Source organism: Artemia franciscana, chromosome 16, assembly GCF_032884065.1.
Source record: "Artemia franciscana chromosome 16, ASM3288406v1, whole genome shotgun sequence".
Taxonomy (NCBI): Eukaryota; Metazoa; Arthropoda; class Branchiopoda; order Anostraca; family Artemiidae; genus Artemia; species Artemia franciscana.
The window spans coordinates 7491426-7518945 of NC_088878.1; the positions used below are offsets into that span (position 1 = coordinate 7491426).

General features: G+C 33.7%; 1 protein-coding gene across 1 annotated transcript; it reads right to left on the bottom strand.

The window, feature by feature from the left end:
• Nucleotides 1-919: 919 nt before the first annotated feature.
• Nucleotides 920-25351, bottom strand: LOC136036991 (homeobox protein B-H1-like). Its single transcript, XM_065719391.1, has 3 exons — nt 24828-25351; nt 5139-5379; nt 920-2198 (listed from the first exon to the last, which is right to left on the bottom strand). Exons 1-3 carry the CDS (start codon nt 25249-25251, stop codon nt 1796-1798), a joined length of 1068 nt encoding a protein of 355 aa, XP_065575463.1. The 5' UTR covers nt 25252-25351; the 3' UTR covers nt 920-1795.
• Between the last annotated feature and the right edge of the window lie 2169 nt (nt 25352-27520).

Consider the following 27520-nt stretch of genomic DNA (forward strand, 5'->3'; position numbering starts at 1 on the left):
ATCTGGTGCTGCTTATAAAAACTGATTGCTGTTTTAACCAGAAACCAGATTTCTGGTTATTTAGATTGCCAAAACTAGATAACAGAAGTTATCTGGTGCTGCTAAGAAAAACTGATTGCTGTTTTAACCAGAAACCAGATTTCTGGTTATTTAGATTGCCGAAACCAGATAAGAGAAGCTATCTGGTGCTGCTACTGGTGCTGTTTTGAGGTCACCATAGCTGCAAATACTCTTTGTCCACCTCATCCTACCCGAAGTTACACTTTTTATTCCCACCCAATAAAGTTCAAGTTTCGTTTAAATCCTTCCTTATAACCTCATCTAACCACATTTATGGGTGACCTGACCTTTGTCTGGCCATGCTTGAAGCTTGGCCTAATTTGGCTCCTCGGGTGAATAGTATAATATGATTGCTTGATTGAAAATAATTTGATAAAAATGAGAATATGTAGGCTTTGTACTTTGCATGTATTATTTTTGTCGTAACTTTATTTGATTATATTTTTATTTATATACATTCAGCATTAAGTACAATACGCTGTCAACAAGTATAATATTTATAATAAAAACTTTACCACAATAGATTAACCAAAGTGGGCCTTCAGAAAGCAGTAGGCTCCAAAATGGATTGTTGGTAAATCCAGTCCCTGATGATAAGAATAACGCAACCAGTTCAATGAGGGTCAGAAACTGATAAGAGAAGAAACTTTTGATTTCATCAAAACCTTAGGTTTAATAGGAACTTGATGCAAATAGAGCCTACAGCAAAGCATTGTTACCCAGGAGAACCACACAAATTCCGAACAATTCCGATTTATTCGAACTCGGATTTGATTTTCTTTTTATTTGAATTATTACGTTTCCTTTCCGCTAGTTTTAGTTCTTTCTGACTTTTTTTCTGGTATTTTGATTTTTTTTTCCTGACCAGCTCTAATATATCTTTTTTTTATTTCTTTTGCAGTAATTATTGGCTCTAAATTGTTTATTCGGTTTACCTGGGCATGTGATAGCCTTTTTTCAGAAATAAAGCTGTTGACAACACAATATTTCCGAATGTAGAACAGGAACATTCAGGTGGAGAAGGAGCTTCCGGCTAGCCATGCCCCTTTCTGAAACTTATTATTTTTACTATGATATCATGCATTCTCAAAAAAATTGTCTATGTAAGTACGATTTTTACTGGGTAACAATATTAAACCTTTTTAAAATAAGTTTCTTTTCCTCGGAGACGGGCTGTATGTTTCCTCTCATTTCAGTTCCTATACTCTTCATTCCAGGGTTTCTAATATTGCGTTTATATGTTCTTTTATCTTACTCTTGCCCTATATCCACCTCATTTTGTTTTAAACAGGATCAAAAACATTCTGCTATAAAGCATCACAATGACAGCCACACTGGAAACCAAACCAAATTATGGTCACATGACATATATGACATATGTGACCAAAATATGGTCACAATGACAGCCACACTGGAAATTGTAAACCAAATTATGGTCACACACGGCAACAATCTATGCTGTAAACCGGTACCTGTATACTAAAAATTAAGATTATATCAGAAGACGCGTCACTCGATCGTCCCCCGTTCTCAATCTTTTCCCTAATGTTCGTTCAACGAAACAAACATATATTAAGCGTTCCATGGAAAGTCTTGTGAAATTCCCCTCCCGTTTTGCAAATTACTTATAAATAATCTAGCTCTAAACTGTTTGCCTTCGTACCTTCGAGTCCATTGTCACATCAGTACCAACACTTAGCAATTGATTGTCACATAAAATCAACACACATAAAGCTCAAGAACTTTCTGTCCTATATAAAGACTGCAAAGATGCAGTTGCTGCTAGGCTGCTCAGTCCGGCACTGGCGGAAGGTCCAAGTCCACCAAATGCCACATTTGATGAATTGCTTATGGGTGGTAAAGCACCAAGACCTAGTGGATTAGAAGGGTATAATCTATAAGGTAGAGGCTTTTGTAACGCTGCAGCTGCAGCAGCTTGTCTGTAGTACAAATCCATAGTTGCCGGATTCATTGGTGGTGGACCTTGTCCCGTGGCTGCTGCAACAGCTGCAAGACTTGCTGTTGGATATGGCCATGCGTAAGGACTTGGCCCACCATACATTCTTTGTAAACTTGCAAAGCTGCCAGCCTCTGCTAACAGCTCCAGTCCAACTGCGGTCTGTCTTTTCCATTTTGTTCTGAAAATAAAAGAAAATGAAATGATCAAGATGAAAAAAAAAATTGGAGCAAATTTATCCTTTCTACAGATTGATTGGACAGTGTTTCAAGAAATTTGGAGCACGTGTACCTAATTTACTGATGGGAAGCCAGGAGAAACTCAAGGGGATATTTTTAGGGCACGTACACGCCCCAGAAGGTCAAACTTGTCCTTAATTATAAGGTTAGAGAGGCGAAAATACCAATTGGGGACTCCAAGTTTCTTTAGTGTCAACACACACCCTTGAGAACACATCTCTGTACTTGGAAACATTTTGGATAAGCTGCTTTTGATGTATTTGGGGAAAGTTTTATGTTTCCTTATACAGAAAAACATGTCATGTTTCCACCTCAGATCTGACTTACAAAGATTTTGCCCCACGTTGGTTCGGCTCATGTCACGATTTAGAAACCTTGGACATTTACTCGTCGTCAAGTACCCGCAACTCAATATTTACTACCTAAGATTCTTGAAGCAAATTTAGTAGATAAGATTCGTTGTGCTTGTTAAATCGATTGTTGACATCTGAGAGGCTGGCAGAAGTCTCTTTTGAAATTGGTATTTGAAAATACTGTATTTATCTTCTTTTTCTGTCTGATTGAGCAACTAGAAGGAGAATTACAGTAATAGCGTCTGCAGGAGCTAGAAACAATCGCTTCCAGGACACAGCCTTTTTGCTTTTTAGGGAAAGTAGTTGAGCAAGGTGGATGTGACTTTCAGAAACAGTTCAAACGAAGATATTTGAAAGTTTCATTGATCTGGTTCAACCAATTATCTTTAAAGTACTCTTTAAAGATATCTTTAAAGAATTCGTCTGGAAAGTGATTGTTTACCCTGTAAAATTAATGCTTTTTGTAATTAGTTTGCTTTGATTTTTGACGACAGCCTTTGCATACAATGTGGTTGACCTTCATCACTGAAAGGAAAACAAAGATTGACCAAGTAAAGTCAATCAAGTAGAAAATCGTTTATTTTAACTTTTTTCACATGTGAGTTATTATTATTTTACCGCAAAAAAATATTAGTGTAAATTCTCCACAAAAATTATTGAACTGTATCCAACATAATTACACACTATACAGACTGCAGCTTTTAAATAGTCTAATATTGTACTTTAAAAACCAATGGTTTTTCCACAAGACAGATTACTAAACACTCTTTTTAATGGTTGAAAAGGTTTTGTAATTTAGCGACTTGAAAAATCGTATGAAAAAGTAACATTAAACCAAAGCTGTAAAAAAGAAGGATAAATACGAGTAGTTTCGCAACCTAGCTGTTGTAATTCAAAACACGTTTTGTAAGTTTGAGATATTTATAAGTCCCGCTATGGAACACTTTACTTTCAATCAACTGATTCCATCCCTGCTCCTATATCTAATTGGTTCATAATACATTTAGGGGTTTTGTGTTTCAAAATTTCCTTATCTTATCTGCAGAAATGGCTGAAATTTAGTAGTTTTTACAGATCAAATGGGTTTGCTTCATCTTGAAATTTCAATTATAATCTTCTTTTTGCAAACTGCTGTTCGTCAATAACACTTGAACGATTCAGAAGAATTTAAAGCCTCTTTTGACTATTCGGTAAAATTTATGTTGCGTACTATACTGCCCTTACAGTTGCCACAGCAGTCGTTTGAGCAGCCCATCTACTAAAAATTAAGACACTTCCATCGCAAAATACTTAAGTAAATTTCTTAAGTAAGAAAATAGATTTCTTATTTGATGCGGGAAAACCAAAAATGGAGCCATCTAATGGCCTCTAAGAATCTAAGATGTGTAGTTCATATAAATCATGAAAAATGAGCGTTAACATTAGAAAGACTCGGTTCAAAACAAAGTTAACGATTTGAAGTAACTAACTAAATGACAGAATCCGAAGTTTACCCAAAATACAGAGAATAGATGCCTCCCTCCCCCAAAATATTGGTTGTACCATTTCCCATGTAATTTGCTGATTTTAGGGTTTATTAGAAGTATTAACCCGTAACCCTTCCACCAAAATATCCAGTTCTCCTTTAAAGTCCTGCCTCCGTGGCGTACATAGTGTCACTCCAGTTTTGCTAAATAAAGAAATTTTGTATTCCTGAAAGTATTTATAATTCTGTAAACAAATCAATTTTCTAGGACCTCCTCCCTATCAAGGAATTATAACTACCCACTTCATTGATAGCATTGCAGAGCCCAAGATGAGAATTGAGATCGACTCCCACCATCAGCTTATGACACTGAAACAAATTACTCCTTCTTATAGAGTAGCCCTCAAGACCATATTCAGGAGGGTACCGAGTTTGACCCCCCCCCCCTCAAATCTTTGTCTGAGATCTGAAAACTAGGGAAAATGCATTTCAAAAAACTTTTGTATACGTTTTGTAGTTTTTTATAAACCCTCTCTTCCCGTAAAAATACCCACCCCCCGAAACGAAACCTTGAATATGCCCTTGGTCGCCCTATAAGGAAAAACAAACGACCCAGAAATTACTATCAGACAGATTTTTGAATGTATTTTATAGTACCAAAAATTTGTTTTGTTCAACTTTTCTCTTCTGCTTTTTAATGGGACTTTAGATTCGGTACTCCAACCACTAGAAGTTTTTTTTTACGCTGTTAAATGGTTTTTTTTTTATCAGGATAATTTTTTTGTGATTAAATAAATGCATGGAAAAACACGAAGATAAGTCTTAGACCTAACATTATAGCACCAAAGTAGGGTTCTGAGACCTGAAAAAAAGTTGACAAACAGGGTTCTGAGACCTCAAAACATGTGAGGTCCTCTTTTTCCTTGTATGGCAACCACCACGTCGTGTATATGACTTCTCAAAGTGTCTACATGGTAAAAAATTATCCAAGTGTGATCCGTACAACACAGCAATACCCCCTTGTCAAAAATACGGGCTAAACTAAAAAAAAAACTTGCTCTTACCTCCGGTTTTGGTACCAGGTTTTGACCTGAGTATCAGTTAAGTTTAGTTTTGCTGCCAGCTCTAATCTATCTTGAACACTTAAATATTTCTGTCTTTCAAAGCTTTTTTCCAGGGTTCCCAACTGGTGATCTGTGAATGCTGTTCGTGCTTTTCTAGATTTCTTCTGCAAAGAGCTTGAGTTTTTTTGAGAGCTTGATTCACTATCACGTGGATTTTCAGATCTTTCGTCTCCAGATTTAGCTGAAAAATTAAGGCCGTTATTAATTGAACTGATGGAACTCGAAAATCCCATGTTAAAATTGAAAATTTATATTTAAAAAGAAGTATTAATTGGCGGAAAGATACCGCTTTTAATATCAGGCCGTAGCTTCTTGAAGATGCTACAAAATGTTTGCTAGGATTTTGCTCTATTTCCTCTAATAACTTAGCAATCTTAGAAAATGTCAAGCTCTTTTTCACAAGTATACTCTATGAAGGATATAGCTTTTAGAACAAAATCGGTACTATCATAAGCAGAAGACAATAGCCCGTAAGATGATTGCAACCATTTTTCAATGTATTTTCCTGTTTTCGAACAGTCCCATAGAATATTTTCAGCAACCTGAAACTTTTAAGACTTGGATTCAAATTTAAAGACTTAGAATGAAACAGTTACAACACATTTACAGTAACAGTTTACAGTAACAATCACAATAACATTTTAGAGTAGCCTATCAAAGACATATAGAAGCACAAGTTAGCTGAAGTGTTATGGTGACACTTGTGCTGAAGTGGCACAAGTTAGCTGAAGTGTTATGGTGACACTTGTGCTGAAGTGGCACAAGTTAGCTGAAGTGTTATGGTGACACTTGTGCTGAAGTGGCACAAGTTAGCTGAAGTGTTATGGTGACACTTGTGCTGAAGTGGCACAAGTTAGCTGAAGTGTTATGGTGACACTTGTGCTGAAGTGGCACAAGTTAGCTGAAGTGTTATGGTGACACTTGTGCTGAAGTGGCACAAGTTAGGTGAAGTGTTATGGTGACACTTGTGCTGAAGTGGCACAAGTTAGCTGAAGTGTTATGGTGACACTTGTGCTGAAGTGGCACAAGTTAGCTGAAGTGTTATGGTGACACTTGTGCTGAAGTGGCACAAGTTAGCTGAAGTGTTATGGTGACACTTGTGCTGAAGTGGCACAAGTTAGCTGAAGTGTTATGGTGACACTTGTGCTGAAGTGGCACAAGTTAGCTGAAGTGTTATGGTGACACTTGTGCTGAAGTGGCACAAGTTAGCTGAAGTAGATCATACATAGTGGATGGAACACAATAGGGACGCCTACTCAAATCCTCAGTTCATCCAGGAAAACAAACAAATTATGTTGAAATCTTAACTAATTCTCAAGAAAGCATACCTCTTGCAGGTTTAGGATACTTCAAGTTAAAAGATATATTGATACAAACAAAAATGGTTACAGAAACATCCTTTTGATTAAGCAAGTGAAACATAAAACTTTGGTACATTGTCTATTTTAAAGTGGGTCAGATATATAAAGACCTAACAAAAAAGCCAGGGGACCTAAGCTACAAGAACAAAATGATGTTTATTATTTGGTCTGACTTCAAAACTCGATAAAGCTGGTAAAACAGTCAAAATACAATCCACTTAAACTCAAAAGAGTGCAATATATATATATATATATATATATATATATATATATATATATATATATATATATATATATATATATATTGTTTAGGATATTAAAGCCTTTATGCTAGTTGCCCCAGATGATAGGGGTTAGATGCTAGTGAACCTCGACGGAAACATCCTGATTTTCGCTATAATTTCTTGTTTTTTTCTACCAGGGTACTTATTTTATGTTCTCTTTCAAATCTTCCTCCTCCTCTCAAAGTGCTGATCCACTTTCAAAATAAATTTCTACTAATCTGTCTGTTCAGCAGCATCAGGGTCGTATGTAAGAGTGGGTTAATTGGTGCAAACCCCCCTCCCCTCAAAAAAATTTTTGGACTCGTAAAAAAGTAACCAAAATACATGTCAAAAATTTTTGTATCTTTTTTATTTCTTCGCCCCCCAAAAATAATCATGGATGTGGTCATTTGCCATTTCTTAAAATAAATTATCTCTAAAAAATAGAGATAATGGGGGGATATTGAAATAAAACAGACATCTTCCAAAACAGACAAAAGAATGGGTGAAACATAAAGCCCTATAAATATTGACGGAATCATGAATCCCTATAAAATAAATCTTTTGTGAAAAATAAGGCAAGAGTTATTTTGACATTATTTTAAATTTGTTGTATTTAATCCTATTTGGGCAAATGATTCTAGTTGGCTCTAATAGGGCCTTAGTGTTGCTAGTTTCTTAGTTACTTTGGCTTCAGTGTTTTTTTCTAAAATATTATCAAGCCCTAGTTAGAAATAAAAACAAAATAGCCCCTGTTACTTTGTCTAGAAATGGAAATAGAAAAATTTAATAAAAATTAACGTATTGCAGAAAATAACGGGCTTTTTAAATAAGGATTTGAAATTCTAAATTGATCAAGAATATTGAATTTGTCTAAATTCAATTGTTGTTAGTTGTTGTTAGTCAAAAAATTAAGGGCATGCAAAACTGCATCGAATACGCCTTAAGCGTCACTTTCGGTAGGCAAATTAAAAAAAAATAATTAATTGTAATTAAGCAGTATTATTTTGAATGCATAGAATCTGAATGCAAAAAAAAAAAAACAAATAACCAAAGAATAAAACACACTAAAGAGAAAAAAGTATTAAAGATTAAAAGCCCAAAGATTAAATAAAAACTTCAAAGTAATTAATGAGAATTTCTGCAATGCCACTCAACATTTAAATCAAATCGAACTCATAATTATAAAACCCTTCAATTAAAATGTAATTCCAATCTATACTGATATTTCAAATAACGCTTATCAGAGCATTACTTGGTTATAGCATTAGGAAATAACGCTTATTAGATCATATACTGGAGTTTCAAATGACGCTTATTAGAGCATTAAAATGATCTTTAACATTATTCTAAGGCTGCCTTTAAGTGTTCAATATTTAGCCTTTAAAACATAAAGAGAAACTTTTTAGATAAATAAAAAAAAATATGAACTAAACCATTTTTATAAAGTCTTGTGCGAAACATTCTAAATACGGAATTGTAGGACATTAATCCGTCTGTTTCCCTTTGGTAGTGATAATAATTTAAATTCCCGCACTATCGTACACCTCTAAAACTCGGAAAAGCACCGGAAACCTTAATGGAAAAGGGTAATTCAAAGGATTTACTCCTATTATAAAACTATCTTGGCTAAGTAGGTTTCAATAATTTATTTAACTATAATAAACTGCATTTTGTCCAAAACCGCAAGGGTTTAAAGATATCGGAACGAGCCAATAGTAGGTTAAACAAGTGTACTTGAGCTGTTGATCGTAAATACTAAGCACTGGACACTTTTATTGTAGGTTAAGAATCATTTATTTGTCCCTCAAATATATGCTATGTTTTGATAACCATTTGAAACGAAGTAAAACAAATTATAGGGTTCTTAATAAGTTTTATACCCAGTTTTCCTAAGTTCATTATAATTTACCGATATAAGAGAATGGATCAGTAGCTCATTTTGGTCGAGGTTCACCTTGATAAATTGGTAAATGCTAACATGGGCTGAATTGGTAAAATGTTGATAAGTATACTAAAAAAAACATACTCATCTTTCTATAAATTTCGGCGTCATTTGTTTAACTTCTATTTTAAATAAACTAATTGAATGAAAATATTTGAATAGTGACGGAAACAGTATCCAAATATGATTGTCACATTTATTTTAAGTGCTTTTTAGTTTCGATTTCTTATCGTTGTCTTTGAGTAAGTTTTTTTCTTTGTTTCATATTATAACATTTCACTGATAGCGGCTGTTGATTATACAGGCAAAATATTCGCTTAGGTTGTATTCACTGTCTTACTAACTGTCTTCACAAATTTCTTCGTTATCTTCTCATATTTTGTCAAATTTTCGAGATTTGGTAGGCAAGGGACGCCCATAAGGAGATGGCCTTGCCCCCTCCACGAAATACTGAATTTTCTTGGATTTCTGAGTACTTCTTATTCAAATTACCAAATATATTATTTTTTGTACCCCCCCCCCCCGACAAAAATTCCTACATACATTCCTATGATTTCATCCAGCTAATAAGTATTTTAATTTCCACTTATTACTGGTATTTTTTTTCTTTTGTCTATGCCTCCTTTAGACAGGTGCCACCATCGACGGTCCATAACGGGACAAGAACCATTAAAAGACCGAGAGCAACTGTATCATTTTGTCAGTTGAATATTTGATTAAAAGCTTATATATCAATTTTTAAGTTTACTGGATACTGGACGAGCATACACTTTTTGCTGCGGGTTGAATACTATGAATACCCCGATTACTATTTGTTTGTCGAGTTATAAGCAACAAGTCATCTTTATTATGAATTATTAGGTGCTTTAGTGCCACATCTCTAAGTTTAAGGGCCTCCTGATATCACTTTAAAACCAACCATCATCACCCCTTCATCAAATCTCCCTTTCCCAGTTATTCCCCGCAGTTTCATGTCACAAAATCAAAATATCAATCGACCCAGAAATGCTCGTCTATCTGGGATAACGCTATGGGTTGCCACGATGGTCAGTTCCTAAAGTGCTAAGCCGTGACACGTGCATGGTCCTTTTAAGTGTACTTATATCAGTTTCTAGATTATTTTTTTTAATTTACAGGAAAAAAAATATATATCCAGATCTGATCAAAGCGCTGAATGGGAAAATGTGCGTCCACACGCATATCTCATATTCAAATATATATAGATTATTGTAATGCACAAAAAATGTTCTACCATATATTTTGATGTGAGAGACATCATGTAATTGCATTTTATATGTCTATATTTTTAATTTAGTGATATAAGAGAAAAAGCACGTGCTATACATGATGAAATAGTACTAAAAATAGCACTTTCGTGCTATAGGTGGCAACCCTGATTAAGCGAGAAATATACTGCGCGTGGAAGCCACGTAACAGCACTAGGTGGTAGTCTTCTAGTGTAATCTAGTATGTGCGTTTTTAGGTTTTCGACGATGTCGCAGAATAGTAATTTGCTTCATTTTTGGAACTGGAGAAATTGCTGAGATGAAGTTCCACCAATACATTTTTCCCTGTCTTTCTTTCTGCTTCACGTAGGCTATTTACTAGATTTTGCTAATTCTTTTATGTCTGTATTACGTTTTAGCTGTTGAAAACCGGTGAAACTATGTTTTTACCTCTTTGCGACACGGGTTCGCATCTTAAAAAGCATGTCAGATAAAAAGTTTCCGACTCCACTCTTAGACTTGAAGCGTCGAGGTTAGGAGAGGTCCATCTCAAACTCAAAATCGAGTTTTTGTGTAGATATTAGGTCTTCACAGAGGACAGTTGTACATTGCAAAACTATTGAAATAAATGAATCATATACCCTATAATTAAAACCAGATAAATCCCAAATTCTCCTCCCTCCATGCTTACATGCAAGATTGGTTCTATAAAGAATTATGTTTTGAGTTGGTAAACTTACATCCAAATTTCAATAGCTCGGTGCATAGAGTTAACAGTTTTTCATATTTAAAATCAAAACACGTGGATTTAAAATTTGAAATTATTATCAGTTACAGTTTTGAATGTCATAGTAAAAGGACATAACGGTTAAAAGTAATGGTGAATCCTTCAAAAGAAATAAGGTCAAACTATATGATAATTCAATTGAAAGCTTGAAAGTTTTTGTAATCAATATTGATTTATGGATAGTTTTCTTAGTGAGTGGTAATAATGTTTGTGACACTGCATTAAGATCCTTCTTATTTTCCTAAAACTAATAACTTAGTTATCAAAATAAATAGTCTTAAAGTCGGTTCAGAAGCCAAAACCACTGACTTGTCGCAAAATTGGGATGGAAGACTCCAGGGAATTGTAATCGACTCCAGGTATTTATTACTCAGCTCCAGGATCATAAATACTCAACAACCGGACATATTTATTATAGTATAAAGGAAGCGACTATTGAAAATTTCGCTCAGACTAATTGTTACCCCTTTTTGTGGTTTTGTTGTTTAACTTAAAGCTTGGACTTGATAACCTGTACCGGCCACCAGATGGGGTGTTCATTCAGATGCAACAGTAATAATTAGCCATAATAACTACTTACACGACTCATGTTAAGCGAAGCGATTTAAAAGTGTTTAAAAAGACGGCGCTTTACGATAAAAGAAAGTTAAGCAATTAATGGGTTTGTGTAATTGGTCCCTTAACTCGTTGACTTAAGCTAAAAAAGAGTGATGCAAAAATTGTTCGTAATAAATTCAATGATATTTGTTAAAATATTGTTCTAGCAGGCTGGTTTTCCAAAGTTACAACACATACTAATCTGGATTCCAAATTTTAAGAGACCATAAATTCAACTCGTTTTTCGTTTCTAATCATTATAATAAAATTCAAGTATAAAATTCAAATCAGCTAGTATAAAATTCAAATTCTTTTAATACTCCTGAAAGGTCTATTTTAATCCTTGTGTTTGCTGGATTTGTTCGTAGAGATTTAAGCACTAAGCTAAAAGACAGGGGTATTGCTTTGGGGGGCGGGGCAGTCCCTCCAAGTTATTATATATAAAAATATTATATATCTCATGCCCCTTGAGTATCCAGATACGGACCCTTATTGCCCCCCCCAATAAAAATACTGGAGATTCACTCCTGCTAGAAGACCAGGAGATCCAACATTGGGGTACTTGCACAAGTCCTTTGACTAATTTTTTTTCCCTACAGAAGTATTAAAAAGAGATATTTGGTGAAGAATAATATTTCAAGTTAAATTTACCAATTAAATATATTAGAACTTGGATAAAGGTGCAAACTAATTGTTTACCACTTTTAACAAAAATGAAGGATATTGATTTTCCAAATAGATTACGAATTTGCTCGCTATAGGGTATATTGAGGGATGGGTTGGGACATTTTCTTTTTAGGTTCAATGACATGGCAAATCTTAGGGGAGATCTGTTTAATGGTGGAAATGATGAGCTGCTACTAGGGATCCTTAAATCAACGTCTCCTGCACATATATTGGTAATAGGCAATTTTATTTAAAGAGTATAAGGACTGTAAATAGCTATGTTCTTGTATTCATTTATGTCTGCTTATTTAATATAGTTATTTGTATCAGTTTTTCTCAACTTTCATCTTTCATTGATGATAGCCCAGCGATCTCGGGCATTGCAGATTGACAAAAGAACAGCAAAAATATAAAGGATGTATTTTTGTGGTTAAATGTTTTTAATATGTTTTATGTGTTCAGCCCCCCCCCCCTAATCCCTCCCATACACACGGTCTTGGTCACAGTATTATTTGTCGCTATCTTTTTGAAATGTGTTGCAGCTGTATATCTCACTAATGAACTGGGAATTGTGTTATCAACAGATGGTAGGATTAAGATTTACTGGACTAAAAGGTATCAATGGACTTATCAATAATTACAACCCGTTGAGAGGAAATTGAAAATATTTGATCCCTGTCGATGAATCAAGAAAGTATTTAAGGAATGTAGAAAAAAACATTTTTAGGAACTATAAAATGGTCGCGTCAAATTTGTCACTGGTATTGGGCAAGGCAGTGTCCAGGATTTTTCGGGGGGGGAGTATAGCACACGAAATATATATATATATATATATATATATATATATATATATATATATATATATATATATATATATATATATATATATATATATATTATTTTCGATATAAAGATGTTTTTTGGGGTTTTTGGTGGGAGTATTTTGTGTTTTTGTGTTGTGAAGATCTTCGCAGATCTTCCTGTATTATGTCTATCATCATTGATTGTGATAGATATAATACAGCATTGGATCTAAGATCATTCTTAAACCCCAGGTCATTATAGTAGACCTTTACACATATATACACTTTGACCGTCGTTTTCAAGAAGAATCAAAAATCGTTGTGAAACTCAATTAGGGAAAACTTGGAAAATGCCAACTAATATTAGATTTTCATTAAATTAAATATTACTGAAAGCAATTTTGACATCTTCTGAAGAATACAAGTCCGCTATAAAATTATAGGAAACCAGCAATTATTTTCAAATTTTACGTACAATGAAAATATACTACTTCCTAAAGATTAACGTAAATCTCAAATGCGTTGAAGAATTTATAGAAAGGTGTTTTAAACTAAATGTCTGAAATTGGAATGTTTTTAAAAGATTTAATTGTAATTAGATGGCGTTAAAATCTTTCTTCTATATATATAAAAATAAGTTGTCTGTGTGTGGATCTGTGGATCTGTGGATCAGGTGACGTCATGTTTGTTCGCATATGACGTCTGAATTATTTCACACTAATACAAAAGAAGAAAAAAACTAAAAAAGGTAAAAACTACAAAAAAAACTAAAAAGAAAAAAAAACTAAAAAAGCTAAAAAACTAAAAAAAACTAAAAAAAGGTAAAAATCTAATAACTAAAAAAAAACTGAAAAAAATAAAAAAAGGCAAAAACTACAAAAAAAATAAAAACTAATAAAAAAACTAAAAAAGCTAAAAAACTAAAAAAAATAAAAAAAACTAAAAAAAGGTAAAAAACTAAAAAAAACTAAAAACTAAAAAGAAAAAAACTAAAAAAAAGGAAAAAACTGAAAAATAAAAGAGAAAAAGAAAACTAAAAAAATATGAATAAATATATATATAAATAAGTTGTTTGTGGGTTATGTCTGTCTGTCTGTCTGTCGAGTGACGTCGTGTTTGTCCGCATATGACGTCTGAATTATTTCACACTAATACAAAAGAAGAAAAAAAACTAAAAAAGGTAAAAACTACAAAAAAAACTAAAAAAAAAAAACTAAAAAAGCTAAAAAACTAAAAAAAAACTAAAAAAAGGTAAAAAACTAAAAACTAAAAAAAACTGAAAAAACTAAAAAAAGGCAAAAACTAAAAAAAAACTAAAAACTAATAAAAAAACTAAAAAAGCTAAAAAACTAAAAAAACTAAAAAAACTAAAAAAAGGTAAAAAACAAAAAAAAAACTAAAAACTAAAAAAGAAAAAACTAAAAAAAAGGAAAAAACTGAAAAATAAGAGAAAAAGAAAACTAAAAAAATATTAATAAATATAAAAAATATAAATATAAATATAATATAAATTAGCAATCAACAAAGCACCGAGACACAAATGACGACCGGGACACAGGGAGTATAAATGACGACCAGGACATAAGTAAAAAAAAAAACTAAAAAAACTAAAAAAATGGTAAAAACTACAAAAAAACTAAAAACTAATAAAAAAACTAAAAAATCTAAAAATCTAAATAAACTAAAAAAGAAAAAAAAGAAAAAAGGAAAAAAATAAAGGAGAAAAACAAAACTAAAAAACGAATGTATATACTGACCGGGACACCGGGATACAAATGACGACCGGGACACAGGGAATATAAATGACCACCGGGACACAGGGACACAACTACAATGGGGACGCCGGGGGGCACAGGGGGATATAAATGACGACCGGGACACCGGGACACAAGGAATATAAATGACGCCCGGGACACTCAAAGAGAAATCACAGACTGGAACACCGGGACACAAATGACGACCGGGACACAGGGAATATAAATGACGACCGGGACACAGGGACATAACTACAAAGGGGACGCCGGGGTGCACAGGGGGATATATAAATGACGATGGCGACTCAGGGAATGGTCGATTAGCAATCACCATCAACAAAGCTCAAGGGCAATCATTAGAATCATGAGGTATAATATATATAAAAATAAGTTGTCTGTGTGTGGATCTGTGGATCTGTGGATCAGGTGACGTCATGTTTGTCCGCATATGACGTCTGAATTATTTCACACTAATACAAAAGAAGAAAAAAACTAAAAAAGGTAAAAACTACAAAAAAAACTAAAAAGAAAAAAAAACTAAAAAAGCTAAAAAACTAAAAAAAAACTAAAAAAAGGTAAAAATCTAATAACTAAAAAAAAACTGAAAAAAATAAAAAAAGGCAAAAACTACAAAAAAAATAAAAACTAATAAAAAAACTAAAAAAGCTAAAAAACTAAAAAAACTAAAAAAAACTAAAAAAAGGTAAAAAACTAAAAAAAACTAAAAACTAAAAAAGAAAAAAACTAAAAAAAAGGAAAAAACTGAAAAATAAAAGAGAAAAAGAAAACTAAAAAAATATGAATAAATATATATAAAAATAAGTTGTTTGTGGGTTATGTCTGTCTGTCTGTCTGTCGAGTGACGTCGTGTTTGTCCGCATATGACGTCTGAATTATTTCACACTAATACAAAAGAAGAAAAAAAACTAAAAAAGGTAAAAACTACAAAAAAACTAAAAAGAAAAAAACTAAAAAAGCTAAAAAACTAAAAAAAAGGTAAAAAACTAAAAACTAAAAAAAACTGAAAAAACTAAAAAAAGGCAAAAACTAAAAAAAAACTAAAAACTAATAAAAAAACTAAAAAAGCTAAAAAACTAAAAAAACTAAAAAAACTAAAAAAAGGTAAAAAAAAAAAAAACTAAAAACTAAAAAAGAAAAAACTAAAAAAAAGGAAAAAACTGAAAAATAAGAGAAAAAGAAAACTAAAAAAATATTAATAAATATAAAAAATATAAATATAAATATAATATAAATTAGCAATCAACAAAGCACCGAGACACAAATGACGACCGGGACACAGGGAGTATAAATGACGACCAGGACATAAGTAAAAAAAAAAAACTAAAAAAACTAAAAAAATGGTAAAAACTACAAAAAAACTAAAAACTAATAAAAAACTAAAAAATCTAAAAATCTAAATAAACTAAAAAAGAAAAAAAAGAAAAAAGGAAAAAAATAAAGGAGAAAAACAAAACTAAAAAGCGAATGTATATACAGACCGGGACACCGGGATACAAATGACGACCGGGACACAGGGAATATAAATGACGACCGGGACACAGGGACACAACTACAATGGGGACGCCGGGGGGCACAGGGGGATATAAATGACGACCGGGACACAAGGAATATAAATGACGCCCGGGACACTCAAAGAGAAATCACAGACTGGAACACCGGGACACAAATGACGACCGGGACACAGGGAATATAAATGACGACCGGGACATAACTACAAAGGGGACGCCGGGGTGCACAGGGGGATATATAAATGACGATGGCGACTCAGGGAATGGTCGATTAGCAATCACCATCAGCAAAGCTCAAGGGTAATCATTAGAATCATGAGGTATAGATCTGAATACGGATTGTTTTCCCATGGACCATTATATGTTGCATGTTTAAGAGTCGGTAAACCTGACAATCTATTTATATGCACAGACAATGGGACAGCAAAGAATGTTGTATATTCGCAAGTTTTACGTAGTTAAAAACATATATATATATATATATATATATATATATATATATATATATATATATATATATATATATATATATTTATCTATATTCACAGGTGGGACATAGGGACACAACTACAATGGCGCGTAACTAATATGGCGCGTAACGACTTACGCGCGCGGGGGGGCTTGGGGGGTGGGCGCGAAGCGCCCCCACCAACTAGGTGTTGGGGTGGCGCGAAGCGCCACCCCAACAGCTAGTATTTTATAATAATGTATTCAAAAAGTAAATAAAAATCATTAAACCTCTCAGGTGCACCAAATCTAACATAAAGAGTGCTTTATGACACGCAAAAAGAGAAAAAGTTGCTGACAACTTAAGTTGAGTCCACACCTGTCAGGTATGATACAACAGTGTTAAAGTATTGTTTTAACGGAAGTGAAAGATATAATAATTTTTATGATCAACAAATTTATGATGACAACACTTAGCTCAAACCATTAGCGGTTTTGTGAGAATTGCCGCATTGGGTTGCTAATTCGTTTAATGTGGGTTCTGATACTGTTTACCGTCTATAACAATTGGTGGCAATTGTTTTAAACAAATCATCTTTTTCTTAAAGCAAATATTAGAATGGTTATTAGCTCATGAGAAGGAGGATATTTTCAATGATTTTAAAATAGATACTAAAAGGAATGGTAAATATATTTCTGCTTATGTAAACTTTATGTAAACATTGCTTAATAGCGTAAGAACTTCTGTAATTTAATTGCTTGAGAACTTTGATAAAGGAAGTTAACGACTTAGCATTTCTCAAACTGCTGTTGAATAGCATACTATTTCGTAGCTTATGACTTTTTTTTCTTTTTGCAGTCAAATAGTGCATAGTACTTGTGTACATAATGGTACACACTTGAGGAGTGACTTTAGGTTAATAATAACGAAATATACCAAAATTTGACGAGTAAATAATCCTTTAGAAACAAATTTGGGCTATATATTTGCCCATTAGGGGTTGGGGTAAAATATAGCGGGTCTGCATGAAAAATGGGTTAGCTACAACTTTTCTGTATATTATGAAGAAAGAAATGTTTTCTACCTTCGCGCTGTCCAAATACTTTAGTCCAATGTATTCTGTAACCCGTCACTTGTTTTCCATTGAGCGTAAGCTAATTGTCTCTTAATACAGACAAATAAAACTGGCATGTTTTCGGGTATGTCCTATTATGTATACAAGTACCCATATCAAGTATAGCTTGATAATAAAAAACCTTCTCTGAGTCTTTAAGAGACATTTTATTGACCAAGCCTACATTTTTCTAACTGTTCATGAAAGAGACGCTAAGGAAGACAGCAGAAAAACTGTTGTAACCTGGCCAAATCACGCTTGAACCTATCTTGGGGGTCAGAAAAATTGGTCAAAGATGGACTAACCAGTGGTTTTAACTTGCAAAGCAGATGGCAGAAAACCCCACCATATGGACCAAACAAGTCTTGAAGCCCCTTAATGTCGGGTAAAGAGGGCATGCCTAGTACATTCTTCCAACTTCACAAAGAAGTTGCCCACTCTATGCCACCAGGCTTATACCTCGGAGCACCATCAGTGGCGTCAAGTCAAGGATATTAGGGGCAATGAAAAATGTATTTGCCAAAATATATGGTTGTATTATTTTTTATAATAAAATTGGGGATCAAAATTAAGGAAAGTGGTGTAATCAAGTACCACCAGAATTATAATACAGTATGCGTGAGGAGTAGAAGAAACTAATTCCCTTCCCAAGCATAATTATCTATTTTGCCCTTGGTTACCATTAATATAGATTGATTGATCCAATTTTTGACTGATAAGCACAATTAAAGGGACTAAATAAAAAAATAATGTCAAATGTCAAATTTTCAAGATCATCGGTTTTGATTAGAAATTTCTTTCTTCATAGGTTTCGTCATTAGCAATTGTCACGTAGGTTGCATAAACAGTAACGCATCCTTTCGTCTATATCTCAGAGCAGTAAAAATTCAAAATTATGTGTAAAAATGCTGGTAATTACCGAGGAAATCACTGAATTGTAAATCCTACAATTCCGAGATAGGGGTAACAGAAATGAAAATCTTCGAAAGACTGTGACTACAAAAATACAGTTTTTTCTCGTTTTATCCACCTTATCCTGAAAAAATCCTCCAATCTTTTCTTCCTAGCTAGCAATTCATTGGACAAATTTTTTTGGTTTTAAAATTCAAGTTCTCTTTCGTAGAATTTTTCTTTTAAAAATGAACAAACTGAAAAACCGAAACCGAAAACCGAAGCAATATTCTGTCTGGAAAAAAAAGAAACTTTCATAAAGTTTCGACAGAAAATTTGAACAATTACCAAAAGTTGAAATTGATAGCTATGTTTTAACAAATAAATAAGAAACATATCAGCAGGGGATAGTAGTCATATTTCAGCTTAACTTGTTTTAATCAAAATAACCGTTACTGGCTACCGTAATTACGCAAGCAGTAATAGCTATCGAAGAACTAATCCTTGTGGTACTCCAAACTTTACCTTCGTGCATTGAGATTTCACTGTATCGATATCATTTTAAGGTAAAATCACTATTTAAATGGATTGTGAACCTACGCACTAAATGTCATTTTGCGGAAGGAACCAGGAATTTTTCCTTTTCGGATTGATGGAATTGTAATTTCAGGGGATCCTTGTTTAATAGTTTAAAGTTGCTACTGAGGAGTGGGGATCATTAAATCGCGCTTTCCTACATGCATACCAACAGTAGATAATTTCCTTTTAGAGATTTTGAGACCCGTAGTTAGGGCCTTTTTTGTTTAATTGCAACATCGTCTTCACTTACACACTGACACCTACCCTCATTAAAAGATGAAGTTTCCTGTCCGGCAAAAAAATTTCACAAAATTGAGAAAGAAAAGTTTGTGCAATATCAATAAAAAAAGAAAACTAAAATTAAAAAGTATACTTTAAAAAAAAACATAGACAAATGTTGGCAGATAATGGTAGCTATATTTCAACATAAATTATTTAAATCAAGACAGCCATGACTGATTACTGTGTTTTAAGCTAATTTCGCTAAGTGAAAACGACATCATTAAAATAGTTTGAGGCACACCTGTCAGCATGGGAAAATGTACACATTCTATTAGATAGCATACTATTCCGTTTTGAACTAATTAGTGACTGTTTATTTACTTAAGGGCCATTACACTGTTTTCCTTTAATTAAAACCCGAAGGAAAGGTACAATTAAAATTTACAATGAATTTCGTTTTTTTAAAGGCCATTAACGCTATTTTTGTTCTATTTTTGAACCCAAATAAAAATTGTTTTTTGCAATTTTTCTGCCATTTTAATTCTTCGACTTTATATGCATATCAAATGCCGTTGGTTGTAGATGAGGTTTCTGAATTCACCCCCCGCCCAAAAAAAAAAACAAACAAACAAGGCTGTATACATGGAGAGCCTTACAGGTTAAATAATGCTTTTCTATATAGAAAATTGAAAAACAAAATTGGAATTTAGACTATCTAACGGTGAAAATATGTTAGTTATATTTGAATTTTTATCTACCACTTGGCAGGCTTGAACAATCATGCATTGGATTTGTTATATTTTCTGGTACTTAATTAATCTTACTAATCCCTTTTGGAGTTTTTTTTCAGTTTTACCTCTTGTCTGTAATTTCCTCTTTTTTGTTCCATCGTTTCTTGTTTTTGTTCGTTTCACTTCTCATCTGTGCTGAAGATTTTTTAATTAATATAGGCCAAATATTCACGTTATTATCCGTTTCTTGTCTTTTTCGCTGATATTTTTCTTTTTGTCATGGTAAGTCAGTTTGACTTACCATAAAATGGTTTCATTCATTCTGTTGAGCTCATCCAAAGGGTGATTTTCCCCTACGCCATCAAGATCCTATGTACGGATTTGTCTTAAGATTCTTTTTTTTGCCAATTTTTACAATAATCAGTTTTTGTATAATTTGTCCATTTTTTTTCTATTTGACAGGTTTACAATCCCCAGAAAGTAAAAAACCTGCGTATGTGTCTGATTGAGTGCAAAACCCCATCAATAATCGTTTAAGCAGCACAAAAAAACCGCTCATGATCTATCAAATTTCTGTCTTAACTTTGCGTAAAGCTGTAGATTTCCAAAAAGATGAATAGGGTTTATTATATAGTATAATAATTAAAAAACACAATGGCTAGTTTAAAATACGTAGGACCATGAAAGACAAAAGTGTAAATGGTATTTGTTTCCACTCTCCAGAAGGAAACAATATAAAATTGTAAAAACTACTTTAAGAGATTCTAAAATACTTATTTATATTAGTCGTTAAAGCGTACCAGTAAATTTCAACCTCCCCCCCCCTGCCTCGTAATGGACACATATTTAGCCCGAATTATAAATACTCAATGAACGTCACTCTTTTCTTTTTGCCTTTTAATCAATAAGAAGATTTAACATATCTAATCATTTAGCATATATAAGTCAGGCCATATAATTGTAAATTAGGGGTTAAGGTGCTAAGTACATTGGCACGTCTTAAGGACCGATATAGGTAAATACTTTGGAATGTTTAGGTAGTTTTGTTCTACACTGCTTTTTTTGGAGAGCGGGAATACCTAGTGGAACAGATACCTTAACAGATTAAAAAAAATATATATACAATTTTCTGTCGTATATATTACTTAGTAAATAAATTAAAGTAGCGACTTTTCTTCTTAAAACCAACGTCACAACTACTCAATCACAAGACAAAAAGGCGATTTTTATTAGACAATATTAAGATTTATAAGTAAACTTTTTTCTGTAAGTAACAATGACGATTAGTAACTTGACGATGAGCTATAATTCTAAACTGACATGGAAATGTAATTTATGAAGAGATAAGATATAACTCCCGATTGGTTATTTGTGAGATTAAATAAAAAAATGATTTTTTTTTAACTGAAAGTAAGGAGCTACATTAAAACTTAAAGGGAACAGAAATTATTCCATATATGAAAAGGGTTGTCCCCTCCTCAACGCCTCGCTCTTTACGCTAAAGTTTGACTCTTTGCTACAACTCTACTTTTTAAAATAATAAAAAACTCTAGCGTAAAGAGCGAGGCATTTAGGAGGGGACAGCCCCTCTCATATACGGAATAATTTCTGTTCGTTTAATGTCGCTCCTTACTTGTAGTTAAAAAAAACTTGCTTTTTTTTTATCTAATTCCTGAGCGTTTTTGAATTAATGCATGTTTTGATTTTGGCTCACCGCACATGAATAATTAAAACGAAATTTGCATTTTTTTTTTTTTTGCTAAATTGCTTTCTCATAGTTTTGATTGGACGATTTTGATAAAAAAAAATGGGATGGGGGAGGAGGCCTAGTTACCCACCAATTTTTAGTTACTTAAAAGTGCAACTAAACTATTTTTTTACGAACGTTTTCGTTAGTAATAAACATACGTACCTTACGAATTAACTTACGTACCAAACTTCTATATTTGTGCATTTTTATTACGTATATGAGGAGTTTTGCCCCCTCTTCAATACCTCACTCTTTACCCTAAAGCTTGAATTTTGTCCCAAGTCCTTAGGAATGACCCCTGAATCACAAAGGCCGTAGAATAAATAGTTGAAATTACTAAGAATACTTTAGCACAAAGAGCAAGGTATTGCAGAGGAGACGAACCCCCCTTATATACGTAATATTTTATGTTCGTTTTAAGTTTCAATGCTGCTCATTACTTCCAGTTGAAAAAAAATATTTATTTTCTCATTGTTTTTTTTTATAATGCTAGAAAATCCTGCGCCCCCTTCAAGGAAATTCTCTTCCCACATGATAAACTCCTCCATGGAAATATCCTCCCATGTAACCCCCTCCCTCCGACCCAACCCCACCCCAACGCGAAAAAGTCCCCTGAAAACGTCTGTACACTTCATAGTAACCATTACTATACGCATACAATGGTCATAGTTTGTAACTTGCAGCCCCTCCCCCGGGGACTGTGGGGGATTAAGTCGTCCCCTAAGAAATAGTTAAAAAGTTTCCGATTACGCTGAACAGAATGGCTCTCAAAATTTTGATCCGGTGACTTTGGGGGAAAATGAGCGTGGGAGGGGGCCAAGGTTCCCTCCGACTTTTTGGTCACTCGAAAAGGGTACTAGAACTTTTAATTTACGTTAGAATGAGCCCTCTTGCTACATTCTAGGACCACTGGGTTGATATGATCACCCCTGGGGAAACAAACAAATAAACAAACATCCGTGATCTTTCTTCTGGCATAAAATACAAAATTCCACACTCTTGTAGATAGGAGCTTGAAACTTCTACAGTGGAGTTCTCTGATACGCTGAAACCGATTGTGTGATTTTCATTAAGATTCTTTCACTTTTAGTGGGTGTTTCCCCCTATTTTCTAAAATAAGGCAAATTTTCACAAAATTTTCTCGTAACTTTTGATAGGTAAGACTAAACTTGATGAAACTTATATATTTTAACTTGTATATTTTGATGCAACTATTGATATCGAAATTCCCTTTTTTGAGTTTCAGTTACTATTGAGCCGGGTCGCTCCTTACTACAGTTCGTTACCACGAACTGTTTCAAATACGTGGCTAGTAAAAAGAAACATAAGTTTTGAGACACGACTTTTTTACACGGAAGCCTATATTCGCTTAGGCAGAAGCAAATACACGTTTGTGAGAACATCTTTTGGTTAGTTTTCCTATAGGTATATTTTGCAATTGGATTCACGTAAATATAGGACGAGTGTCTTTCAAATTCTGAGGGGGGATTTGTTGTAGTTCTTCAATGAAAATACCAATATAGGTTTTCGTCAAAACCTTGAGGAAGGGGCAAAAACGGCCCCTGATCCCTAATGGACACAATATTCATTCATACCAAAGTTTCTTCTTGGTCCGGTGAAGAAAAGTAGCCTGTTAGGTTGCATGGGCCGTGATCTAAGAAAAGGGCAAATCTTGAGCAGTAATTACATATCAACAGTGTAAAAATAGAATTTACCGAAAGTTAAGTTGAAAGTATTAATTAATATTTCATTTCTGTTATCTCAAACTTGGTACTTGGGCTATGTTCGTATATTACACGGGTTCAGATAAGGTCCGTCGGCTGATGACTGGATTCCAAAGGTCTTGACGCTAGACTCCGACCCCTCCCATAAGACCTGAGAAACGAATACGCATGCCCAGTGGACTATTGTTTGTTTTATGTACAGGTATGTACTCAGAACTTTCTATAAAGTTTTAAAAATCTGGGGGGTCGTTCTCTTGACCCATGCATTTGTTTCGTGGTATAATCAAAAAGACTTCATCTCATTAGGATATACGATAATCTTTTGTCCTAAGAAGGGGTAAAGTTGAAGACTATGGCATTTGTGTCCGACAAGGAATTCCATTCTATATTAGAAGATAAAATAATAGATTTGCTATTGGCGTCAATGCAATATGGGGAAATAGCACGGAGAGGGTATTAATAGCTTAAAACTAGCACCTTGCATGGTAATAAAATCAAAAATCAATGATAAATTTTCAGGTTTTCGACTCTGTGCCCCGCTCAGATACAGCCCCCTCTACAGGGGCTTGTTGTGCAATTTGATGTTTTCGACGCCTACCATAATATGAATGGCAGTATTAGTTTTTGGGGATTAGGTTTCTACTGAATAAAATGTTTTATATATAGATAGATATCCTATATATAAATAAATAGATATATAGACAGATATAGATATCTCACAAAAGAAGGAGTTTTATTTGACAAAATCATTTATACCAATCGATAGAAAATTTAAAACTTCAGCAAAAATATTCAAATCCATTTTTGTGGCTGAAAAACATTGCCAAAGATTCAAGCTTTTGAAAATTGCATAATATTCAAATAAACCACATTGACTGTAAAATTGTTTGAAAAAAGGAAATTTTTAACCTCAAGATTCTAGTCAGTCCCAAAAGGTGGATATATTATTTGATTTTGTATCGACTGGTATACAAATTCTTGGCATTTATCAAAACTATAAGCCAGCTGATGATCAGTAAGCCGAAACTATTAGCAAACTTAGAAATAATTGATTACTTCATGACATTAGCATCCTTCTTATGATTTGTTTTAGCCCAGCTTTTTAAAAGAAATCTGAAAGTTCCTTTGTTATTTGTAACCAGTGCAATATAATTTATCTCTTAAAAAAATTGTCTCGCCAAAAAGATATGTCAGTGCCGATAAATTATTTTGAAGTCTAAAATATTTAAAAAAACTTACAAATAATGGAGTCTTCATCATCACTAGCATCATTCTTATCATGATCAGAATCATCATTTTGTTCATTTTCAAAGTCACTGAGTTCACTTTCATCTTTTCTTAAAGTTAAGTCTTTCGGGGTTGTATCAGAGCTTTGCTCAACGTTGGGAAACAGCAATGGTCTTCCATATGGAAGGAACAGTCCTGGGTGACCAGCAAACGGGAGTTGCAGAGAATGGTGGAGCAAATGTCCTTGGGCTAACAGACTTACAGGGACCTCATTCCGTCTTTCACTATTCCCTAAAATATCAGTAATCATAAATTTTGACTTAGATGCGTTACTACTGCCTGTGCAGTCAGGTTCGTTTGCTGCAGCTTCACTGCTTGCGGATGACACTGCACGTTTTGGGCTGCTTGCTGCACTGTTCATGTTATTTATTGTCATTTTCGGATAAACATCCAGATTGCTAAGTACCTTCTTCCAAACGAACACAACCTTCTTAAAATCAAAGCGATATGACGTGTTCTGCTTTCACACAGTTACTAAATTGATGTAGCTTGATATCAATGGAGGATACAGGAGCTAAACCGTTTTGATAAGTTTGTGAACAATTTACTGAAATAGGCGTTAGTAAGTCCTTAAAACTCCGCCTCCTTTAAGCTACTATTGGACGAGAAGTAGTAATCGATAGAATTGCGTCATTAGTAAGTCAAGTGGAGGAATCATGCTCAGTTGATAACATTTAAATTTGACTGAGTTCCCCAATTGGAATAACCGACACGTCCAAAACGGCTTTTTTATGTACTCAAAAGGCTTTTAAGGAAAGAAATGAACGACGCTGGAGTTCCTTATTGTATTTAGTTGACAAAAGGGTCTTGCAATTAATTGTGATGAATGTTGTTTTGAACTTGGAGTTTTTCAGCTATAAGAGGATAAAACTGGGCTGTTTAAAAAGGGAGACAAAACTAAAGTTACCTCTTAACTCCTATAAATAAAAGAGAGAATGTTCTCAGAAAGATTAAAAGCAAAAATTAGGGATGCAACTATTTTGTGGATAATGTAGCCTGAAACATTGAAGTAAAAGCTCTTGAAATATCTATGAGGGAAGGGGGCAAGTTTGTCTTTTTCAATTAAAATTCTAAAAATAATATTTTCAACGTAAATATCCCCTAAATTTTAAATTTAGGGGGCACCAGTTTCCCTGTCCTCTCCCCAAAAAATGATGCCAGTGAAGCGGTGTTCACTTGAGGTTTTACAGAAATATGAAGAAGTCTCTCTTATAGAGAGTTAAAATTCTTATACTATTTTATTTGGCCACAAAAACAACCACAAACATTGACAGAAGTGAAAAGCTTCAGAAGGATATAGGTCCTAAGTCATTAAAGGACAATTTCCGAGCATTAACTTACTTTTTTATTCTCGTTTTTTTTTATAATTCGCCTATGATTAACGTTAATTTCAGTCCCTTCCCCCTCCATATACACACAAAGCCGTTCCTAGGGCTGGTGGTGCCGAGGGCAAATTAATTGGAGCACTCCCTCTCGATTCAAACATAAGCAAACGAAGCCGAAACCAAGTGAAAGAAAAATGATCAAAGTAGGAGACCCCCAGCCACGGCGCCATTGCTCCCATTCCCCCCTTTAACGGCTTTGCCCAAGCACAAATGAATTCTTGCTTGCCTGTATTGCCTTCATGTTTGCCTTTGGCTATGAGTCTGAGCACTTTTTTCAGTTAAACTTGAATGCAGGGCATTATCCAGGATTTTATTTCGGGTGGTGGGAGAAGGGGTTACAAGAGATTTTTTCAGGGGGGGTACAAAAAATACTTAAATTTCTTATATTCATTTTTGTTTCATTTTTATTAATCAGAAAAAAATTCGGGCGGGGGAGCACATATTATTCACAAAATCCTTCAATTCTCAAACAATTTGCCTATTTTTTGGATCTTTATGAGCCCCCACCTCTCCTCCAAAATGAATTATTGTGCACGTCTCACTATGGAATTAGAGATGGAAATATTTTTTCTTTGATGAAACCAGCATTATCGATTGGAGGAGGGGGTATGTGCCCTCTCTACATTTTAACCCCCTCCAATTTTTGTTAAATATCTTTTTGGGGCTATTTTCATTGAAAATGCCGTTTTCAATATTTTCAATAAAATAAAAAAAAAAAAATACCCCCTAGATTTTAACAAATACATTTTGACCACCTCTCATAAATTATCGGGAATTTACCTTTCTAGATTTTGATAAATACCTTTTCCGGAGTTACTTTAGCGAAAAACAACTGTTTTTGTTTTTTTATAGGAAAAATGGAAAATATTAGCAGATTTGCCCCCTTCTAGATTTCAGAAAAAAACTTTGAGTACCCCCACCCCTTCTAAGATTTCTTGAATTGACAACACTGGGAAAAACTTTACTAAAGGGTTTCGCTCAACTTCTTAGAACTTGATTTGGAGACACAGTGAGATGGATTTTGAAGTATTGCAATTACTTTAAAATCAGTCACTAGCAATCAGGTTGATATTATGAAATTCGAAATTGTTTAAGTGAGCATAAAATTCTTCATAGGTTCGGTTAGCTTGTATGAGAATATTCCCACAGGTAACGTTTGACTGATGGATATAAAGCATTCACACAAAATATTAGCAACGGTTTAGATCAAACTAGAAATGCTTACTAATTTAGACAGTTATTTCTCAGTTTGCGGTTATA

Coding starts and splice junctions, on each gene's coding strand:
- LOC136036991 (XM_065719391.1), bottom strand. CDS start 25,251: ATGACAATAAATAACATGAACAGTGCAGCAAGCAGCCCAAAACGTGCA. Junction 5,380..24,827: donor TGATGAAGACTCCATTATTT/GTAAGTTTTTTT, acceptor TTAATTTTTCAG/CTAAATCTGGAGACGAAAGA. Junction 2,199..5,138: donor ACCTGGTACCAAAACCGGAG/GTAAGAGCAAGT, acceptor TTTTATTTTCAG/AACAAAATGGAAAAGACAGA.